General features: G+C 57.7%; 1 protein-coding gene across 1 annotated transcript in view; it reads left to right on the forward strand.

The window, feature by feature from the left end:
• The window catches only part of LOC103258547 (regulator of G protein signaling 6), a 145,853-nt gene extending 142,605 nt beyond the window's left edge, over positions 1–3,248 (forward strand). The window contains exons 14-15 of the mRNA XM_021711416.1: positions 551–640; positions 3,219–3,248. Coding sequence (XP_021567091.1) covers positions 551–640; positions 3,219–3,248 — 120 coding nt within the window. The remainder of the gene's footprint in view (positions 1–550; positions 641–3,218) is intronic.
• The last annotated feature ends 16,583 nt before the right edge of the window (positions 3,249–19,831 follow it).

Consider the following 19,831-nt stretch of genomic DNA (forward strand, 5'->3'; position numbering starts at 1 on the left):
TCCCCCAATGCCTTTCTCTCCCTCATGCCTCTCCCCATGCCTTTCCCTCCCCCACACCACCTACCACCCCCACAAATCCCTTCTCGCCTGTGCTTTTCCCCTCCCCCACACCTTCCTCCCTCCCCTGTGCCCGGCAGCCAGGCATCTCTTCTCTGCTCCTACAGTCTGTCCTTTCAAGACTGTCATATAAACGGAAGCGCCTCATATGCAGGTGGGCCCGACTCCTCACTCGCAACTCCCTTGGGATCCACTCGGCCCACTGCCATGTGGAAGGCTCGCTCCCTCTTGCTGCAGTGTCTGCATTTTCACCATTCCACCCCAACATGGCACCAGGCCCAGACAGCACCCCTTGGGATGTGGGCCTCATGGGTCTCTTACTCTGTGAGAAAACATGTGTTTTGTTTGGTGCTTCTGAGTTTGGGGTGCGGATGGGACACACGGCGAGTACTCCAAGGGACACACTGGCTCCTAGTGTCCCCCAAGAGAGTGAGGGCCTGATAGTGCCATCCTGGTGGCTCAAAGCACTCCCTTTGTCTCCGCCCCCTCCCAGGAGCACATCTACAAGCTGATGAAGAGCGACAGCTATGCCCGCTTCCTCCGCTCCAACGCCTACCAGGACCTGCTGCTGGCCAGGAAGAAGGTAGTGGGGGGGCCGTGTGTCCCGAGCTCCCGGCCCGCTGCTTGCTGTGGTGTGAGAGGAGCACATCGTCCCCTGGACGCTGCTGATTCTTTCTCCTTCTGCCCCTCTCCTATCCACTCCACTCTTGCTCCAAAGGACAGTCAGGACTGTCACCGTTGGTCCCACCCAGGCTGGTGGTGTGAGCAGGTCCAAGGTCAGGGCTGCCTGTGCAGGCCTGTGGGGGCTTGGGGGATGGGTGGCACCTGGCACAGCTCCTGGACGCCGAGAGCCTCTAGAGACCAGCCCCTCAACACAGGCCTCCCTCCCGGTCCAACCAGATGAGATGAGGCAGGGGCCTCACTGAATGGAAGCCCCTGCTGGTTCCCTGGGCGACTGACAAGCCCCTACTGGTTCCCTTGGCCATTCTGGGTTCCTCCCCACCTACCTTGGCATTTCCCTCTTCTATTAACCAGGAAGTATCTGCTCCTGTGTCCTCCTGTACTTAGTCGTGGCACAGCCACGACTCTGTGCCCTTGGAGTTGGGGAGTTGGGGTCCAGGTTCTTAACTTGCAGGGGTACTGAGGGGTGACAGAGTAGGGCTGAACCCAGAGGGATTTCTGGGAGAAAGGAAGAAGAAGCAGGGACAAGGTCAGAGTGAGTTTCCCATGCTTCCTGTGGCTCATGATCCCTGAACTGATCACAGCTGGAGGTCACTCCAGGCTCTGGCAGGCTGACCTGGGCCTGCACACACAGGAGAGGATGTTGGAATAATTCTGACTCAGGAGTTGAACATCAGGGGACTGTGTGCCCCAGGCCAGGAGGTGACCCAGGTCTGGCCTTCAGATCTTCCTGAGAGAGACGACTTCTTGAGGGCGTTTGCATGGGGAGGCACAGTGGGCCCTCCTGGAACGTGTCAGAGTGAAGGTGTCTGGAACCATCCTCCCGCCCCTATGCCAAGGGGCACTCTAGAGGCAGAAAGGCCAGCAGAGACCCTAACAGCCACCAGGTCTGCCTTCTCTTGCCACTTCCTCTGGGGGTCTCCAGGCTCATATCTGACCTGGAACACACCATTCCCAGGTAGGCCTCGAGTCCCTCTTGGTACCAGGGGCTCAGGAAAGACTCCCAGGAGACAGCAGCTTCCAGGTCCTAAAAGGTATGTGAGGGGCACAAGGAGCTGCCAGCCAGGGAGGAGGCCTCCAGCCTCCTCCTCCCTTCCCGCTAAGCACTGCCAGTGAACCCCAGGCCCAGCCTCCCTCCCTCCATCTCAGGCTCATCCTCTTTTCAGACATCTTCATACTGAAAATCATGGTTCTCAAGGGGAAGGCAAGGTGAGTTTTGAGGCTGCTCCTGGGAACCGAGCACCTATGGTGATGGTTTTCAGGGCAGCTCATGAGCCATGAAGGGCACAGGGACCCAGCAAGTAAGGCTGGGGCCACCCTCAGCAACGAGAGCAGGGAAGGAGACAGGGGGGCCGGCGGTGGGCCCGGTAGCTGCCCTGAGCTAGCTGCCATAGTTCCATGCTGAGTTAGGCCATTCCCAGAATGGAATGGGGTGCCTTGGCCCAGCAAGGACCTGCAGGTAGCTCGCCATGCAGGAAGGCCGGGCCTGGGGAGGCCCTTGCTAGCACTGCTTCCTTCTGCTGCCTCATCTCTGTCTTCTGGTTGCCGACTGAGCCCACAGACTGGGAAGCCTCGGATACCTGCACGCAGATGCTGGCTCCCCGCGGCCCTGCCTTGTGCCCTCCTGCAGACCCGCAGATGCCTGCCACCTCTTTGGTCCATTTTCCATCACTTGCTGGGCATGTATGTCCATGTGCATGTGTGCACTCTGCCAGTTCCCAGCCTTGGCTCTGCGTCCTGGGGGTCAAGGAGAAGCCGGCAGGTTTCAGGGAGCCTGGCAGGAGGAGGCATAGATGGCCAGCAGCAGAGGGCGCTGTGCCCAGAGGGTCCTGGACCTCCCCCGCCTGCACCTCATCTGCCATGAGGACATCTTGAAAAGTGTTCCCCACCCCGCCCCCCACCATACAGAGAATCTTCTGTTCAGAACAGACCTACATCACTGTCTTCTGTGCAAAGGCCCTGTGTCATGGCCATGGCCTTGGTGCTCTAAGCGTGCAGGATGAGTGTCATCAGAAAGTCATGAGTGCAGACTGCTACCCTGGGCAGGACATCTCAAGAAAGCAAACAGCCCTAGCCCAGCCAGGGATGCTGTCACCTCCTGGCCCTCCCAACATCCTATCTACCTGCCTCAGAGCCATGTTCTGTCCCCACCTGGGCTGCAAGCGGTCTTACACCTGGACTCCTGCTTGTGAGCCAGTCGGAAGCCACCTGCCACCGTGGCCCCTGCAGAGCACGGTGGCCCCTGGTCTAGCCCTGCCCCTGCTCAACCTCAAGGCACCCACTGGCCCACGGCACCCAGAGGTGGTGCTGCCCGCTCCTGCTTCCTTTCCCCTCCACACTGACAGCTCTGGCTGCCCTCTCCCGTTTTCCTGTCTTGCTTTGTCCTTGCTCTTTAACGGCAGCCTCTGTCGGGAAGCCACATGTAAGCTGAAGACATATTTTCTGTATTTTTCTCCCTACCTTTTTTTCCCTAAAGCCAGAAAGTGAGCAAGGTCGTAGAACTTCCCTAGAAAAGTTCACGCGCAGCGTGGTAAGTGAGTCGGTGTCTTCCCTCCAATCTCCTGTGCTTCCAGTCTTGTTTTTCCTCTTCTTTTTTCTGCTGTTGTTTCCTTTGGGGTGGAGGGAGTCCACGCTTTCCCCCGACTCAGCCCTTTTCCTTGTGCAAATGTCTGCGGCGTCTCCTCCAGGATGAACTTGCCAGTCAGCAGGTGCTCCCCCTGCAGAAGCTGCACCAGCGTCCAGCTGGCAGCCCGCTGTGTCCAGGGCTCTAGGACGGAGGCCTTGCAGCTCGACTACATGGCAGGTGCACCTTCTGCAGCAGTGGGGAGAAGGCCATCAAACCCACCATGAAACAATTTGGCTCATATCCACCACTCATCTAAAAACAGCCACATTTCCCTGCGTGGACTCTGGCAGCCACACAGTGTGGCCAGAGCTGGCGCTGCCGTGGAGACAGCTTATCTGTGTGGGAGCGGCCACTGCATGGGTTTTGCACTGTGGTCCTGTGGTGTGTGTTGGTGGCCCCCGCATGAGCCCCCCACCCCACCAGCCCCTGTGCCCACATGACAGGGAGAGCCCCATTGTGTTCTGAGGCCCAGGACCAGACCTAGTGAGATACTCCGGCCTGGGTCCTGACAGACTAGGGTCCTGGCAGGGCCATGGTTCCTGTGGGCTCGTGGCCTTACCATGCATACTCTGCAAGAATGATGGGCCCCACAGGACATGTGGGGAGGCCTGTATGGAGGTGAGAATGGAATGAGTTATTCCCTATGGTACTTAGTGACTCTCAGCAGTGCAGTGTCTCCACCTTCCACACCCATCCCTCTCAGGTCCACGCAGGGAGCCCAGGCTTAGGAAGCCCTCGGCCCCACCTTTACAGCCCAGCCCACCCTGTTAGTGTCCACCCAGGAAAGAGGGTGGCAGCCGGGGAGGGGTCCCACGCAGGTCCCAGGATAGAGGCCCGTGGATGCTGACATGCCTTTTTCCTCCTCTACTGATGGGGAAAGTCCCTGTAAATCTAACTGCTGTGTATTAGATTAGCATTCTTGTCTCATTCTTTTAACATAAGTTCCATGGATCCTAGGCTGGAAGCAGCCAGTCCTCTGCCCTCACAGCTGTATGCACGTTACATGCATGTAAATATGAGGTGTAGACAACATGTGACAATTGAAGCCCTGGATCCGTCCCTTCTCTTGGTGGTCTTCCCTCTTGCGCATTAAGGACACACAGAGTGTACAGCTGCTAGTGCCTCACCTGTCCCACAGCTGGCTTGCCTTGGCCATGTGATTTCACATACCATAAAGGCACCATGAGCTGTCCAGGCAAGGCCTGTGGGACTCCCTACACCCCATGAGGGCCTGGTAGAAGGGGTGGATCCCATGTTCCTCTGTCTCCTTTGACGCCTGGCTGTTCCCAGGTGGAGGGTGCCTAAGGACTTGGTGGACAAGCAGGAGCTCCAGGCACAGATGAGAAAGACATGACTTGGCAGTCTCATGCTAGCTTCGGGGTGTCCGGGCGTCTCTGGGCTGTTTTTCTTGGACCATGGATGGCAGGGAAGGCAGATGTGGCCCCAGGACTTGGGAGGCTCACGCTCCAATTTCCCCTCATCCAAAAGGGGCTGACTCCACTGTCCCTGAGGCCTGCTGGCAGGGCATTTGAAGCAGGAGTACACAACCCTCCATGTGTCTAGAGAGCACAGAGGATGCACAGAGATGTCTTCAGGGTGTGAAGGGAGAGTACCCTAGGCTCCCTAAGGTGAAGATGAAAAGGACAAAACAGCCAAATGTAAAAAGATCCAGGATCTTGGATTCCCCACGACTCTTCCATGACAGAAACCTCTGGGGTCAGCCTCCCGGTGCTTAGCTGAAACCCTAGCCGCCTTCATGAGAGTGTCCTCAGCTCTGGCCTCGCAGATGGGAGATGGGCCTGCTGGCACCTGAGCAGGCACTGGAGGCCCCAGGGGAAGGGCACAGGTTGTGGCACCCAGCTGCCTCCTGAGAGGGCATCGAAAGAAGGTCAGCCTTGCCAAGATGCTCCTGGGCCCTGCAGCAGCCTGGGCGGGAGGCTGGAAGAGCCTTGCTCACGGCTTTCATGTCCTGCCTGCCAAGGAATGCAGCAGACAGAGTCAGAGGGTATCGGGTAGTGCTGGGCACCAGCTGCCACCCCCAACCTCCTTCCTGGTCAGACGCCAAGAGAAGCCAGTGAGGCCAAGAAACCATTGTGTACCCTCCTCTTCTGGGCGGCTCTGTAAGAAGAAAACCTGGCTCCCTCCTACAATGCCTGGAGGTAGAAGACTGAGGACTCTGATGCAAGGGGAGGGCAAACCCCAGGGCTGCAGCTACCACAACTGCAGCTCCCCTGGGTTGCTTTCCCTCCCCTCGGCAGTCTGTGGGGAGCAGGCCCCTGGCAGAAGAGACTCCTACATGCCAGGGCCCCTGAGTGCATCTTCCAGGCTCCAGTCAGGCCCTGTCAGCTGAAAACCTTCACACAGAGACGGGTGTGGCCGTAGACCATCCTGGGACCCCTCGGGACTGCAGGTCACAGACACGAGTGCCATCTTCCTCCTTTTCACACTGGGACCTGCAGCAACAGAACTCTGACCTAGCTGGAGGTGCACGTGGACCCTGCTAGAGCACCTGGAAGGGAGCGTGAAATCTTCGCTGCTGAACCACAAGGATGCATCACGGACCCCTGAGACACTGCACAGCCTGCTGGCAGGCTGTACTACTTCAGGCAAACCAGCCACTTCTCTGAGTCCCATTCTCTCCTTGGCACTGACTGGGCCAACTTTGGTGTGTGTGGCTCCTCCCTGGAGGCAGAGGCACCGTCTCCCTGCCTGAAAGCCACATGGCCCAGAAATGTCCACCAGCCTGTGTGCTGGGGCGAGAGCATGGGGGTCACTGGGCTGGTGTCTACAGACCCTGGACGGGCACAGAAGGAGCTGCCTACACCACACACCCGCCTAGTGACGGGAAAACTCTCCAAGCACAGGGCATAGCCCACTCTCACCCACCCTGCTCAGCCCATGGGGCGGCAGCTGCCCTTGTGGCCTGGATGCCTGGCCAGCTGTCTCTGGAGGGGCCATGGATTGGCCAGACAGGCATGGAACAGGGTGGGTGCCATCATCCCTGTGATGCAGGGTCTCAGGGAAGGAGGGGATGTGGTGTGGGGGTCTCGATGGCCTCTGCTCACCTGCTGCAGTTTCCCGGGTCCCTGGAGACTGAGCTACATCATGATCCTCTCAGCGACGAGCATGGGACGGTGCTGTCCTTTCACAAAGGTCACATCTTGGAGAAACTGGCTGTGTCTCTGGCCTCCATGCTGGCCTATACCCTGGTCCGTGTGAAGTTGGAGAAGACACGTTTCCTGTGATAGTTGTGTGGTTGAAGCTGGCATTGCAGAAGTCTGTTTTCTATAAACAAACACTGAAATGTGGACTGACAGGATTGTGGGGCAGACGGATAAAGAGAAGATGTGACTATGACGTCCCTCTCATGCAGGGCTGGGTCCTTTTGGAACCTGGGAGCAGCGAGGTGTGCATCTATCTATCACAGAGCACCCACACGCAGTCGAGGCCATCTTTGAGATGCTGGGCCTGAGCCTCGTGGAAAGATGAGTCTGTCATCATGGCACATGGTCCACCCTGGGGAATAAGCCTATGCTCCCCACAAGCACCAAGAAAGCCTGGGTTTCTGGCGTGAAACATGGGGTGTTGCAGGGCCCACTCCCCTCACCGGTCCTCACCCAGCCCGCCCTGCCATCCTCAGGCCCCATGCAGTGAGCAGTCAAGCGGAAAACAGCTCCTCTGAGGCAGAAAGACACAGCTGTGTGCTCATGGCAGATTCAGACCCATGCGATGCCCTGTCAGATTCTGCAACGCCGGCCGCGGGCACCCATATGTGTGCGCCAGGCAGTATGTGTTTCGGGATGACCCTCACTCTCTGCCCTGTCACATCACCCCACTCATGTGGGAGCTGCATCCCCTGGAAAGGCACTTATGGTGGAAGCAGCTGATGGCATTGTGGGTTTCTGCCCTTGTGTGGTCAGACCTAGCGCTGCCCCCACACAGCCACAGTGGGAAGGCAGAGGGTGACAGGGACATAATGGGAAGATCGATCCCTCATGACAGGATGTCTGCTCTACCCCAGACAGATCGCACCACAGAAGGGCTGGAAGAGGAGCATTCAGGGGCATGAACCAGGGAAGGACAGCACGTCCATGCCAAGGTTGAGGGAAGGAGACCCAGCCCTGCCAGTGGTCCAAACCAGAGCATTCAGCAAGGAGTCAAAGAGCATCAGGCCTGAGGACCTGGATGCTACAAGAAATGACCCACATGCTTCAGAGCGAACTCTGGTGGAAACAACTAGGGACGAGCCCCGTCCAGAGTAGCAGACAGGCAGGCCCATGGCTAAGTGCAGCTAGGAAAGCATGGCACACAGGCAGGGCAGTGGGTCAGTGTGTACAGGAACGATCTGAGATGTGCTCCATGCAGCCTGGCCCGTGGGCGCTGCAGGGAGCACACGGCACTTCAGTCTGTGGTATTCACCCAAAGGCCAGTGACAGCAAGACCCAAGTCATAGCACCAGGCCCCAGATGGGCACGGGTCTCATGGTGTGACCCAGGCAGGATGTCTCCACACACCCATGCCAGCCTAGCTTCCTGTGGGAGGGTCCCATCAAAACATCCTGGGTTCCAGGAATCCTCCCAATGACCTGAAAGTGCAGAGAGGCTGAAAGTGACGTCCACGCACAACTGCCCGCCTCCCCACCCCCCATGCCCACCTCACTTTCCTCCGTTTACCCACATACAGACCAAACAAATCCTTTCCATCTTCATTGCTGGAGAGAGGGTGAATTAATCCATCTAAGTCCACTGGAAGGATATCTCTAGTGGTGGACATGAGTACCTGGCCACAGCCCCCTGCAGCAGTTCTGAAGACTGGACAGAGACACAATGGCCAACTGTGCTTGAGGGTACTGCTCTGTGGCAGACACTGAGATTGTTCTAGAAGAGCATCTCCTACAGTCCAGCATGGTTCAAACACAATTCAATACAATTGGATATGTCTCACCAGATGATACTTACATCTAAAAATGTCAGTTCACAGCTACAGGGTGGCATTCTAGTCTTTCCTGTAAGTCAAGCAAACACTTTCTGCGATTGTGGTTGACTCCTCTTCACAGAAGCGGACTCCAGGACACAGTCCTTGGAAGGGTGACTGGGGCTCTAGGGACAAGAGTGGGGTCAGAGGAGACAGTACCTGCTTTGTGTTGCCCTGGACAGGGCTGAGTCTTAGCTCCAAGCCTCCATTTTATCAGGAATACTTGGGGAAGGTGCAGAAGAGCATTCTAGAGATAGAGGGGTGCAAAGCCTTGTCAGGAGAGGCAGGAGCAGAACTGGACGCTTCCGGAGTGCCCCAACGGCAAGGCCAGGACAGATGACTGGAATTACGGAAGGCCACTCCCAACTCAGATGCGTCACCATGAGAGCATGTTACTCCCTGCAAGCTGTTGGGATGTGGAGTGGAAACATCTGCTGCCCTAAACATGTCCTGCTGAGGTTCCCTCTGCAGCAAAGGGGGTGTGGCATGGGGAATGGGTTGTGTGTGGAGAGTTCGCTGAGACTGGGAGGATTCTGGAAGATTCCCTGAAGGAGGAAGGGCCAGAGAGGCTGCTAAAGCCAGAGAGGCTGCCGGAGGGGGCAACCCTGCATTCCCCATGCCAGCGGGCCTCTCTCTTTTTCTGAGTCATTTGATGCTGTGGCAGCTGCACTTTGAGAATGAGCCCTCACCCCGCACTCCTGAAAGAAGGTCAGTGTGGGAGCACGTGCCCACGGGCACAGAGGCTGTCTCGGAGCCTGCGCCAGCTGTGGAGGCCCCGCCTGAAAAAGCTCAGCCCATCATGGCTCCCATCCAGAAGGGATGTTTTGCTGAAAACAGAAGAGGCCATAATGCCACCTGCCTCTACCCAGAGCCGGACGTGGGTTCCAGGGGACAAACTGAGGTTGGAAACGCCTCGGCCTGACAAGGGCAGGGTGCCATGAGATCTTGGCCAGAGGAGCTGCCCTGCACCCTGCTCAGTAGCACCCTACTCCAGCTCAGGGAGAGAAGGGCTGCCCTGCCATCACCTCCTGCCCTGCTGTCCCCAGGTTAGCCCCACCCAGAGGATGCCCCCTCCCTAGGCTCCTCTGCTGCTCTCTGCTCTCCAGGGCTGCTCTCAGCTCCTGGCGGGATCTGTGTTTATGGTGATTGCAGCACGACTTTTTCTGTTTCGCCTTCAGAATCCTTGAGGTTTCTCATTAAATATGGCAACCCCATAAAGTCAGCAAAGTTTTCATAAGACCCTTGCTAAAGCTCAAAGAACCAGTCGGGGCTGATGGTTCTGTGCTCTCCACATGCCTTTAAACCTCTGCCCATGCAGGAAGAGGGGTACGGGGGGAGGGGCAAAGGGCTCAGGGCACCCATCCCTACCCCAAGGCTAGAGGACATTCCATGGCATGCCCAGACTTCCTCACCTGCACCAAGTGCTTGTCTGACAGGTGAAGACACAGTGTCCATGAGAACCAAAGCTGACCCTGGAGTCATAGCAGATGAGGTGAAGACAGTGTCCACAGGAACGGGAGCTGGCCCTGGCATCACAGCGGATGATGTAAAGGTACAATGTCCATGGGGACTGGAGCTGGCCCTGATGTCACGGTGGATGACGTGAAGACACAGCAGCATCCACGGGGACCGGAGCTGGGCCTGGCAGCGGCAGATGATGTGAAGACACAGAGTCAATGGGGACCAGAGCTGGCCCTCACATCACAGTGGATGATGTAAAGACAGCATTTACGGAGATGGGAGCTGACCCTAGCATCTTGGCAGATGACACTGGGAAATGGAGACAGCATATCTAATGCCAAACCCAGCACAGCCATGAGCCTACAGCCCAGTAGTGGGAGATTCCACGGGACCTCTGTCCTGGGTGGTACCAGAATGTTCTGATCATCCATAGTCTAAGAAAGTAGAGGAGTCACCTTGAGCAACAGCAAGTGGCTATGACCCAGTGCTGTTCACAGATGGAGCTTCCTAGGTGACCTTACGGTTTCAGGTCTCACCATCTGGGAGGTGTTTCCCACAGGTCTTACCATCCATCAGGCCTCAATACAACTTTCCTGTGCAGCTGTCAGCTTCGGGACGACCCGATGGGACTACAGGAGCAGGGCAGGGGTGCGGGCCTCCAGAGCTTCAACCTGGTCTTTTGTGCAGCTTTGGTGGAACAGTTGTGCATAAATGTGGTGTGTCACTCCAGGGGTGACACAGTCACTGCACGGGGAGGTGCACCTTGGCCCAGCACCATGTGTTTGGGAGGCCACATGTCCCCCTCTCCACCACCATGCTGATCTCCCCAGGTCATCGATGGCCCTCACCTGATGGTGCCTGCCTCACCGCCTGTGTGAGCAGGAGAGGACATCATGCAGGCAGAGTTAGATGTCAGAGCCCTGCATTGATACACCTCCCCACCACTTCCCTACCTCCCCACCCCCGCCTTCCCATCTACACGGAAGATGCCTGCTCTGGCATCCTCAGAGCATGCAGGGGTGAGCCCAGAGCCGTGGGCACCTCCTCTCACCTGATGTTAGTCTGAGGCGCTGGGCAAGGTATACGCGGCTCAACAAACACACGAGCCCACCATACACAGGCACGTCCCTGCCGTGACAGTGGACACCAGTAGCTCAACATGTCCCAGGGCCTGAGGGGGCCTCTGGTTTCTCCAGCTATGTCCCTTAGTTGCGTGGCTTGTGTAGCTCCTCTTGGCCTCAGTTTCCTCCTCCAGGAGAGGGAGAGAAGAGTGCGTGATCCTGTGGGCGAGAGACGCGTGGAGAGCTTCACATACCATACAGGATGTTGTCAGTGATCCCCTCTCAACCTCAGTTTCCTCCTCACAATGCTACTGGCCACCTGTGCTCAGCTCCACACTTACTGTCCCTTTGGATTTCTGGCGATGTGCCACGAGGTAGGCATCGCTATTTATTTTGCAGCTGAGGGCAGTTCAGTACAATCCACATGTGTGCACGTGTGTATAGAGGTCGGCTCATGGTAGCTACTCAGCCTGCCATGGCCTTGCCTTCTGGCTTGCTCTGAAGTCCACTCAGAGAGCTGGTGCTTCTGCGCTCTTGGGCACGAGGGACTGTGATGCCCACGGGCCAGCTCTGCTCTGGGGTCGGCGACCTGGAGCCGTTGAGCACCTCCTGAGACCATGAGGGCAGGGGCTTGGGGGTCTGGGGGCCCTGGAGCGGGCACCACTGGCCACACATGCACATATCGCTAGGGTCTGGTGTGTGGGGCCTGTGGGGATATAGGACCCTCAGATTTGCTAGATCCAACCGCTGCCAGACCCGGCTCTGGAGGGCTCCACCAGCAGTGCAGGCCTGAGGTCCAGCCTGCTATGCAGCCCAGGGCACGGCCACCCACTCCCACAGCACTTGCATCACAGCTGCCTGCCTGGAGACCTGAGCAAGGCCACCTCTAGTCCAGGCTCTCCGCTGCCAGGCAGTCAGAGGGGCCTCGCTTTCAACCACATGTTCAAAGTGATGTTGCTGGAGGCAGATGCAGGGGCAGGGGACACTGAAGTTTCTGGGTAACCGGACCTGGGGAGGGGATGGTCTGCAGGCTGAGCAACCCGATTTAAGCACTCGACCTGGAGTGATTTGAAATGGTGTGGGTACTCCTGCCCACAGCACCAACAGGATCAGAGGCGAGGCTCTTTCCATGACGTGGAGGAGCACGGCTTTCTGGTGTGGAGATTTCCGTCTTTTTATGTGTTTTAAGGGCACAGCTTCAGGTTGTCAGAGTGGAGCCTTGGGAACTGACACGCACCGCCACAGCCAGTCATATGGTCGCTTGTGGCCCTGCATGCGATGCTTCTGTGAGCGCCTGTGGTGGAATGTGCACATGGGCGTGTGCTCAGCATATACATGTATGCACGAGGGTATGCACGGTGCACGCGCCACTCACCTGCCCTTGGCCTGTGCGTTCTGCGCCTGGTGAGTGCATGCCACATGCCGTCCGCACACGCCCACACCCGCTACAGCTGTGTGTCAGGTGGGCCCTCCTGTCATGGGTCTTCACAGTGCAGCAGGCTAAGCTGTTCTTCCTTCCCCACACACACCCCCAGTGCTGCTGGCGCAGAGTCAGAATGGCCGCGCTGCACGCCCGAGGCGGCTTCCTTCCAGCAGCGGGTGAGTGACCTTGGTGTTTGCACACCTCCAACCTCTGGGCCCTTCTGCCAGGAGGCGTCCAGAGCCCAGGAACAGTAGTCGTGTGCCTGCTGCCTCATCTCTGCCCCTTCTGCTCTCAGTCAGATCAGGACCCCACGGAAACCAGTGTCCCAGGGTCTCCATGTTCTCTGCCCCATTTTTGCACTCATAGCTTTTCCCTCCTTAGAAACAGGAAGCCGAGGGGTCCAGAAGTGATGCTGAGCTTCGGTCCTCATCCCAGAGCCGATGCACAGATGGTAGCCATGGGTCCCAGTCCCATAGTGAACTTCTCCTGGCCCCACTTCCCAGAAGGACAAGGCAGAAATATCCACTGCCCTGAAAGGCCTCCGATTCAGTGGCAGCCTCCTCAGGCTTCTTCTCCTGCCAAAGACTCCCTGATTTTTTCCCTGGAGGCCCAGGACCAAGTCCCATGGGAACTTAATGATCTCACATTCTCATACACTGAGCCACCAGGGGGGAATGGCTGGGAACCCTTCCTCAACCCCACGAGTTCCGTAGCATCTCAGAGGCTTGGGGAAGCATGAAAGGCCTCTGTGGCTAGCATTCTCACAGCCACATTCCTGCACAGACATCTCCAGAAACGCCACCTCCCCTAGTCCCCTGTATGTTCCTGAGCAGAGGTATCTCAGGGCCTGGTTGATCTTGGCCAAGCCCCGTCTCTCCCAGGGTCCCTGCCTGACTCCAGATTTGTCCCTACACAGCTGGGGGCCAAGGAGGAAGGTCTCACCACTCACCAAGACTGACAGGCAGAAGTAGGGAACAGGCAGTGCTGGGACACCCCCAGAAGCACCACCAGGACCACCCTCGGGGGGTTCCTCAGGCTGAGCACCCCAACTTAAGCACTCAGTCTAGAGCAATTTGAAATGGGATTGGTTCCTGCCCACCCACCTTGGAGAGGTGAGCACCACCCCTTCTCTGCCCCGGGACAGCAGCCATGGTGTTGCCAGAGGGACCTGCTGCCTCCCTTGAGAATGAGGCCTCAGCAAGGCAGAAGGCGTGCAGGTCAGGAAGCCGCCCTCGCTCTGCCCCCAGCTAGCCAAGTTTCATGCAATCTGGGTCCTCCTCCTGGCAGCAGCTTATGTGGATGTACATGTAGGTGTCACAACACACCTCGCATGTTCACGGTCAGCCAGCGAGCAGCTGCTCATGCTTGTCCCCGCAGCTGGCCCATATCCCTAACAGGGGACCCTTTCCTAGCCATGTGGGGGGAGGCTGACCATGTGGGGGAAGGAGCTTGAGGAGGAGGCGTAGGAAACAACCGCGCCATCCACAGAATGAGAGTGAGGTCATCCAGGAGAAAGGCCCTGGCAGGCTGGAGGTGGCGCGTCCTCTTACAGTTAATCCAGACGGGAGTACTGATGACCTGTCCTTTCTAAATTCAAAAGTTGTCCATTAAATTTTGGGAAGACCAGCTGTTGCCAGGGCAGGATAGAGGAGGACCCTGGGCCTGCTGGTCCCATGACGCTCCATGGGAGTTGCCTTCAGACAGCATCTGCCAGGGTCCCATGTCCTGGAACATCTTCCCATATCCTGAGTCCTGGCCTTCATGGCATAGCCCGGGGTTAATACCACTGGATGTACATGACAGGCTGTTTCAGAAGAAGCCAGCATGCTTAATTGATCATATTCCTTATTTTTCAACAAGTTCAGGTTTAGGTGTACTTGAGTGCACGGTATATTATTAATTCTTCCGCCAGGGAACTTCTTTTATTAGTTCACTTTTCACCTATTCCTTGATTTTTAAAAATTTGGGTGTAGCTTTGTACTTGAGGCATCTCTTCTTATTTTAAAAGTTGAGAAAATAGAATATTTTAAAACCATAGAAGACATCCTTCAGCCCTGAAACAGGCAGGTGTGGCGAGGCCCAGGGTAGCAGAGGCCATGAGAGGGTCTGCCATGATCCCGCACTCCTCATGCTGGGGTAGAAGCCTGCAGACCCCTTCTGCCTAGCCTGCTCTGACCCAGTCCTCGGCTGGCCCTGTGACCTGGTTTTTGGTGTCACCTTCCCCTCTGCTTACAGGCTGGAAGGAGATGAGCCTTGAGCAGTATTCTGAGACTCTTCTGTGTCAAGGGTGGATGTTCCTTATGCTCCTACCCAAATCTCCCAGAACCCCAGCCCAGCCCAGATAGACAGTGCTCCTTCACCCATAGAGATGCCATGGAATTCCATGCATTCCCCTTAGAATTGTTTCTTCTTTTGCTCCGTGACAAGGGTGACAGGTGCTAGCCTTCAGGGAGTCACTGGTGATGTTGGGCAGGTCCTTGGCTTCTACCTGCAGAGCCCAAGAGGCCCCAGCCTTCTGCCTGCTCCCAGGCCCTCACTCCCTCCTGGTAGTGTCCCCGCCCCTACTGGCAGGGCTGCCAGCCAAGTGGACCCATCCCTCGGGAGTTGGTCTGCTCCAGGCTAGTCAGGCTCCTGGAAAGGACAGCTCATTCCTGGGTCCACATCTCACCTCCTGAGGCTACTCGGTGAGCCTTGTTCCGCTAAACATCATTTTTCATGAGCAAGGAAGAAAAATGCCTGCGCATCACACAGAAGGAGTCCTCTGGACCAGTGCAGGCTAGAAACCATGCTCCAGCTGAATTCTGCTGCAAGACCCGGTTTCCAGCAGAGGAGTCTGATTTCTTCTGTTTTGGTGGGGGGCAGCACTGAATTTCCCCAAAGGCAAAGAGGAACCCAGTCCTTGAGAAGGTGGAGCAGCGGGAAGGCCTGGGGCAGGGCTGTGAGCGTGGGGATTTATTTATTTTGAGAGATAATTATACACGGTAAGATGAACAGATCCAGAGTGCACGGCTCAGTGAATCTGACAGGTGCGTGCACCAGTGTGACCCATACCCCACCCCCCAGGAAGGCCCCTCATGTCCCTTTCCAATCAATGTCATCCCTCCCCCAGGGGCAACCACACTGGCTCTGCTCCCCCTTGTAGCCTGGGTCTGGTCTTGGGAGACCTGAGATCTGTCACCTTGCTCTGAGGTCGTCAGGGTGGATTGGCGAGAGCAACCATCAGCAGCTGGTGTCTTTACTCCCTGGGCGCTGGAAAGTCTCCGCCCTGAGTCCCTAGTGCTGGCTCTGCTGCCCCCATTTGCCTGCAGACCCCAGGGTCCTTCTGAGCCACGTCCTCCTCCTGGGCAGAGCCTGGAGCCACCTCCAGGTAAGTCCGTGGAGAAGCGCCGGTGCAACAGTACATACTTTGTGGCAGTCAGCCCCGCAGCCACAGCAGGCCAGCAGCATGGTGATTCCTGCACAGACAGGAGGGAGATGTTCCTTTTGTGTGTTTCCTCTTGGAAACAAAGGATTCCATGCCCACCACCCTCCAGGCATCCAGCTATCGAATGGCCACAGAGCCGAGAGGACCCAGCAGAGTGGAAGGAGGGGCTGATGCGTGGGTGTGTGGAGCCGTGGCCCACAGAATGGCAGGATCCCAAATTCTGTGGGAGGACGACTGGCTGCATGCCTCGCAGGTGGAAGCTGAGTGTGTGCAAAGCCGCAGTGTCCCAGAACGTGCCCGGTTCTTAATCGCTGTGTATGTTTCACTGGGACGAGGCTGCCTGCCGATGGCATTCCTGCCACCCTCGGCTGCTGGCACAGGACCCGAGGCCCGGGGCTGCACGGCTGCACGTTCCGGGCTCCAGATTCTGCTCCTGGCTAACCGGCACTAAGGAGAGGCCACACACTCACGCCCAGAAAAGCTCCCTCCCCAGCACTGTGCAAATGCCAGGCACAGGCGGGATCGCTCCCCTGCCCGGCAATTCCTACGACTCAGCCAAACTGGAGGCAGGGAAGAGAGGAAAGAGGGGGAAGACAGGGCCCTAGAGAGGCAGAGCATCTCCTTTCTTGGACAGAGAGAGTCCCTGCGGCCTGCGGGGAGAGAGGGGTGGCTCCTCTCTGAAGGCAGGTAGCCTCTGTGATCCGATTTCACTTTAATCATGGAAAACCGCGGGCCTCCACTCCTTGAAAGGGAGGCAGCAGCTGAGCCGGTGTGATTGCAGGATTTCTTCCTAAAGCCGGGCCAGGCATCCAGCCGTGCCTGCTTCCCACACAATGCCCCAGCCTGAGCCTGCCCTCCCTTACCCAGGCGGCAGGGAGACTGCAGCTGGACCGAGCTGCCTCCCATGGCCCTGAACCTATGTGACCCTGGCTGCGGCAGGCATGCGTGCAGGCGTGGGGAGAGGGAGACCAAGGGCCAGCAGCAACCCTGGGGTGTTGAGAGGCTCGGGTGGCCTCAGGCAGGCCGACTACACCCTCAGTCCTCAGCACTGGGACACGGGAGTGCTGGGAGAAGTGGGGGGAGAAGGGGTAGGCATTGGCAGGCTGACCACCATTCCTCAGGGCCGAATAAGCTCCAGGACTTAGGCAGGAAATAAGTTAGCCCTCCAGGCAAAGACTGGCCATTCTGTAGAACGGGGTGGGGGGGGACAGAAGGTGGGAGACCTGGGGGCCAAATTCCCTAAATTGAACAGATGCATAGTCCCCCAAAGGTGGCATCGTTGGCCCCGTCTGCAGCCACAGCGACCTTGCCAGCATGGTGAGGCTGCCACTAGGGTGCGGGCAACCAGCAGACCTGGCAGCAGGCTCGTACTCAGACATTTTTGTGATTTATGTTTGCACATCCACCAGCTAGATCAGAGTCCCAAAGGCTGTGTGCAGCGAATCCAGAGCATGTGCATTTGGGCACACTGTGTGTAATGTATGACCCTGGAGCAGAGAAGTGAGGGGGAGAAGGGAGGAGCCGATGTTCCTTTGTGGTCACCTGAGAGGGAAGCAGGACCCTTCATGCGCTCAGTTGGGCAGGGGTGGATGGGGCAAGGGCACAGAGTTTGTGAAAGCCCCCACCCCAGGAGGCCCTAGACTCAGCAAACAGTGCGCCCCTAAAAGGACCCCTCCCCCTCCTTCCTGCCTCAGGTCTGTGAGAAGGCCAGGTCCCAGGTGACCTACCAACCATGTGGGAAGGATGTTCAAGGAGAGAGCAGGCTGCAGGGCCCGGCTGGGGGCCTGGCAGGCCACCTCTGCCTTCTGGGGGCCACCAGTCTCTTCATTTGCTCCAGACAAAGGCTCACCATTCTGTCTCTGTGATTTTCAAAGACCCACACTGTAGCCCTCCAGGATTTACAAACTATCTGATTAAAGCATCCTTAGCCCAGTGTAGCTGTCTCCTGCTGCAGGCTAAGTTCAATGTATGTGAAGACGGCAGATAAGGTTGCCGATGGGGGGGTGGAGAGAGTGCTTGTGTGTGTGTGTGTGTGTGTGTGTGTGTGTGTGTGTGTGTGTGTGTGTGTGTATGTGTGTTGAGATACAGAGAAAAATGCATCGTCTCATCCCTCTCTGAAGTGGGGAGTGACAGTGGGAAATGGGGCACGAGAGGTGGGGGTGGCTCTGACAGCTCCTCCGGCAGCTCCGGGCAACTTCATTCCAGGCCCCATCCCCATCGGAATCTCGGGCAGGCTGGCGTGTCCCTGCAGAGAGCTGCGCCAGATGCTGTGCTGTCCTGTGTCCAGCAGACTCACAGCTGTGCTGCCCGCTCATTAGACACACCCGCTGCCCACCCATCCATCAATCCACAGGGTCGTCGATACCCCACAAGGCCTCACAGACTGATCAATGTTTCTAATCACATCCCACTCACACGCATCCCTCCAGGAAGCCAACACGGGAGCACTGGGCCTTGACTCTCCCCAGCAAGCCCACGGCCGAGCCTCGAGCGTCACTGCCCCCCTCACAGCCAGCCGCCGTTGGTGGGAGGGGATGCTCTGAGTGTCTTCCCGGGGACAGGACAATCTGCCTGTGTCCCCACACTCCCCTCAAGACCCCTTACCAGTGACATGCATTTCTGAGGGGGCCAGCTAGCTGGCACAGGCATGTTGCGGTGTGGGCATAGCTGCTGAGCCCCCATCCTCCCAGACCCCCACTCAGGGTGCCTTGACAATCTCTCCTGGCAGGCAGCAGGCTCCCCCCCAGCACTGCAGACCTCAGCCCTGGCCTCTTGTGTGATTTATACTCTTAGCTGTTAGGAATGACTATGTCAGTTGTAGTTGAAGGGTGTATGGACATCCTTGGTGGGGATCATCAGACTCGGCCTTGGGTGCCACAGTGGAGATGCAGGAGGTCAGGAGCCTGCAGAGGGTCCTGACCCAGCCTGTCACCAAGGGCTCATGGCCCGTGTGTCTAGCTCATCTCAGCGTGACTCCTGGTGCTCCTGCCTTCTCAAAGCAGCCCGACTCACAGCTTCTGATCCCGGGCCCTCAGCCCAACTACCCGGTTGGACCCACCCTCCCAACCCACAGCATCCCATCCATCTTCTTCTCCTCCACTTGGGTGAAATCCAGTTCAGGGGCTCCCGGCTCTGCCTGAGCATCTACCTCCCTTGGTGAGGGCCTCACACCCCCAGAGTCCCAGTCCCCATTCCCGAGCTTGCCCGAGCCCTAGTTTCTCCAGTAGTCTAAGGGGAGGGCCCTACCCAAAGGTCACATGTCAAGGCTGTCCGTGGGTGGCAGGGTATGTGGCCTCCATGGCTAGGCAGCAATTAACTCACCATCTGGTCTGTCTCTGTCCCTGTGTGTGTGGCCGTGCGGCCTCTGTCGTGTCTCTGCAGGGCAAGTCGCTGGCAGGCAAGCGCCTCACGGGTCTGATGCAGTCCTCCTGACCGTCCCCCCTTCGGGGCCTGGGCCCACGGACCCCACTGGCCCCACAGGCCCCATGGGCAGGCGGCGCTCCACCTCTGCAGACAGAGCGTCCCTGCAGGGAGACTTGGTCACTGTGAAGGAGAAGGAGTGAGGCAGAAAGGATCGCGGTGGGAGACCGCGGGGACAGCCCACGAGCAGGCGGCCATGGGAGGCCCCTCCAGCCCCACAGTCCTTGTATAGCCAAGTTGATACACTGCTCCTGGAGGCCCCAGCACAGCCAGAAAGAGTGCCCCACATGGCGCCGTCCTCCAAGATTGGATTCCACAGCCTCACTCCTCCCGTGTCGGGGCCATTGCCTCTGAGGCTCAAGGGCACCGTGGGCCTGAGCACATCCAGTGTCACATAGCCCACCCTCTCCCCAAGGAGCCCACTGCACCCTATCACCACCGCCACCACATTCAACTGCCACCTGTCACCCCTCGTCTCGGTGGCCATCAATGTGACAGACCAGCCTCAGGTACTGCTGTCGTGCACTAGGTCCCTCTCAGCATGAAGGTGACCTCACAATTTCTGCACCTTGAGTCCTTTCCAACAACGTTCCAAGAGGTCCCAGTCCAGTATGGAGGCTGCCCAGGTCCCGTCAAGCATCCTGAAGGTCCAGCTCCCCAAGGAGTGCCAGTATAGACCACAGATCTGCTCCGCCTCAGGTCCC

Source organism: Carlito syrichta, unplaced genomic scaffold (assembly GCF_000164805.1).
Source record: "Carlito syrichta isolate Samal-C Ts95f unplaced genomic scaffold, Tarsius_syrichta-2.0.1 Scaffold83815, whole genome shotgun sequence".
NCBI lineage: Eukaryota > Metazoa > Chordata > Mammalia > Primates > Tarsiidae > Carlito > Carlito syrichta.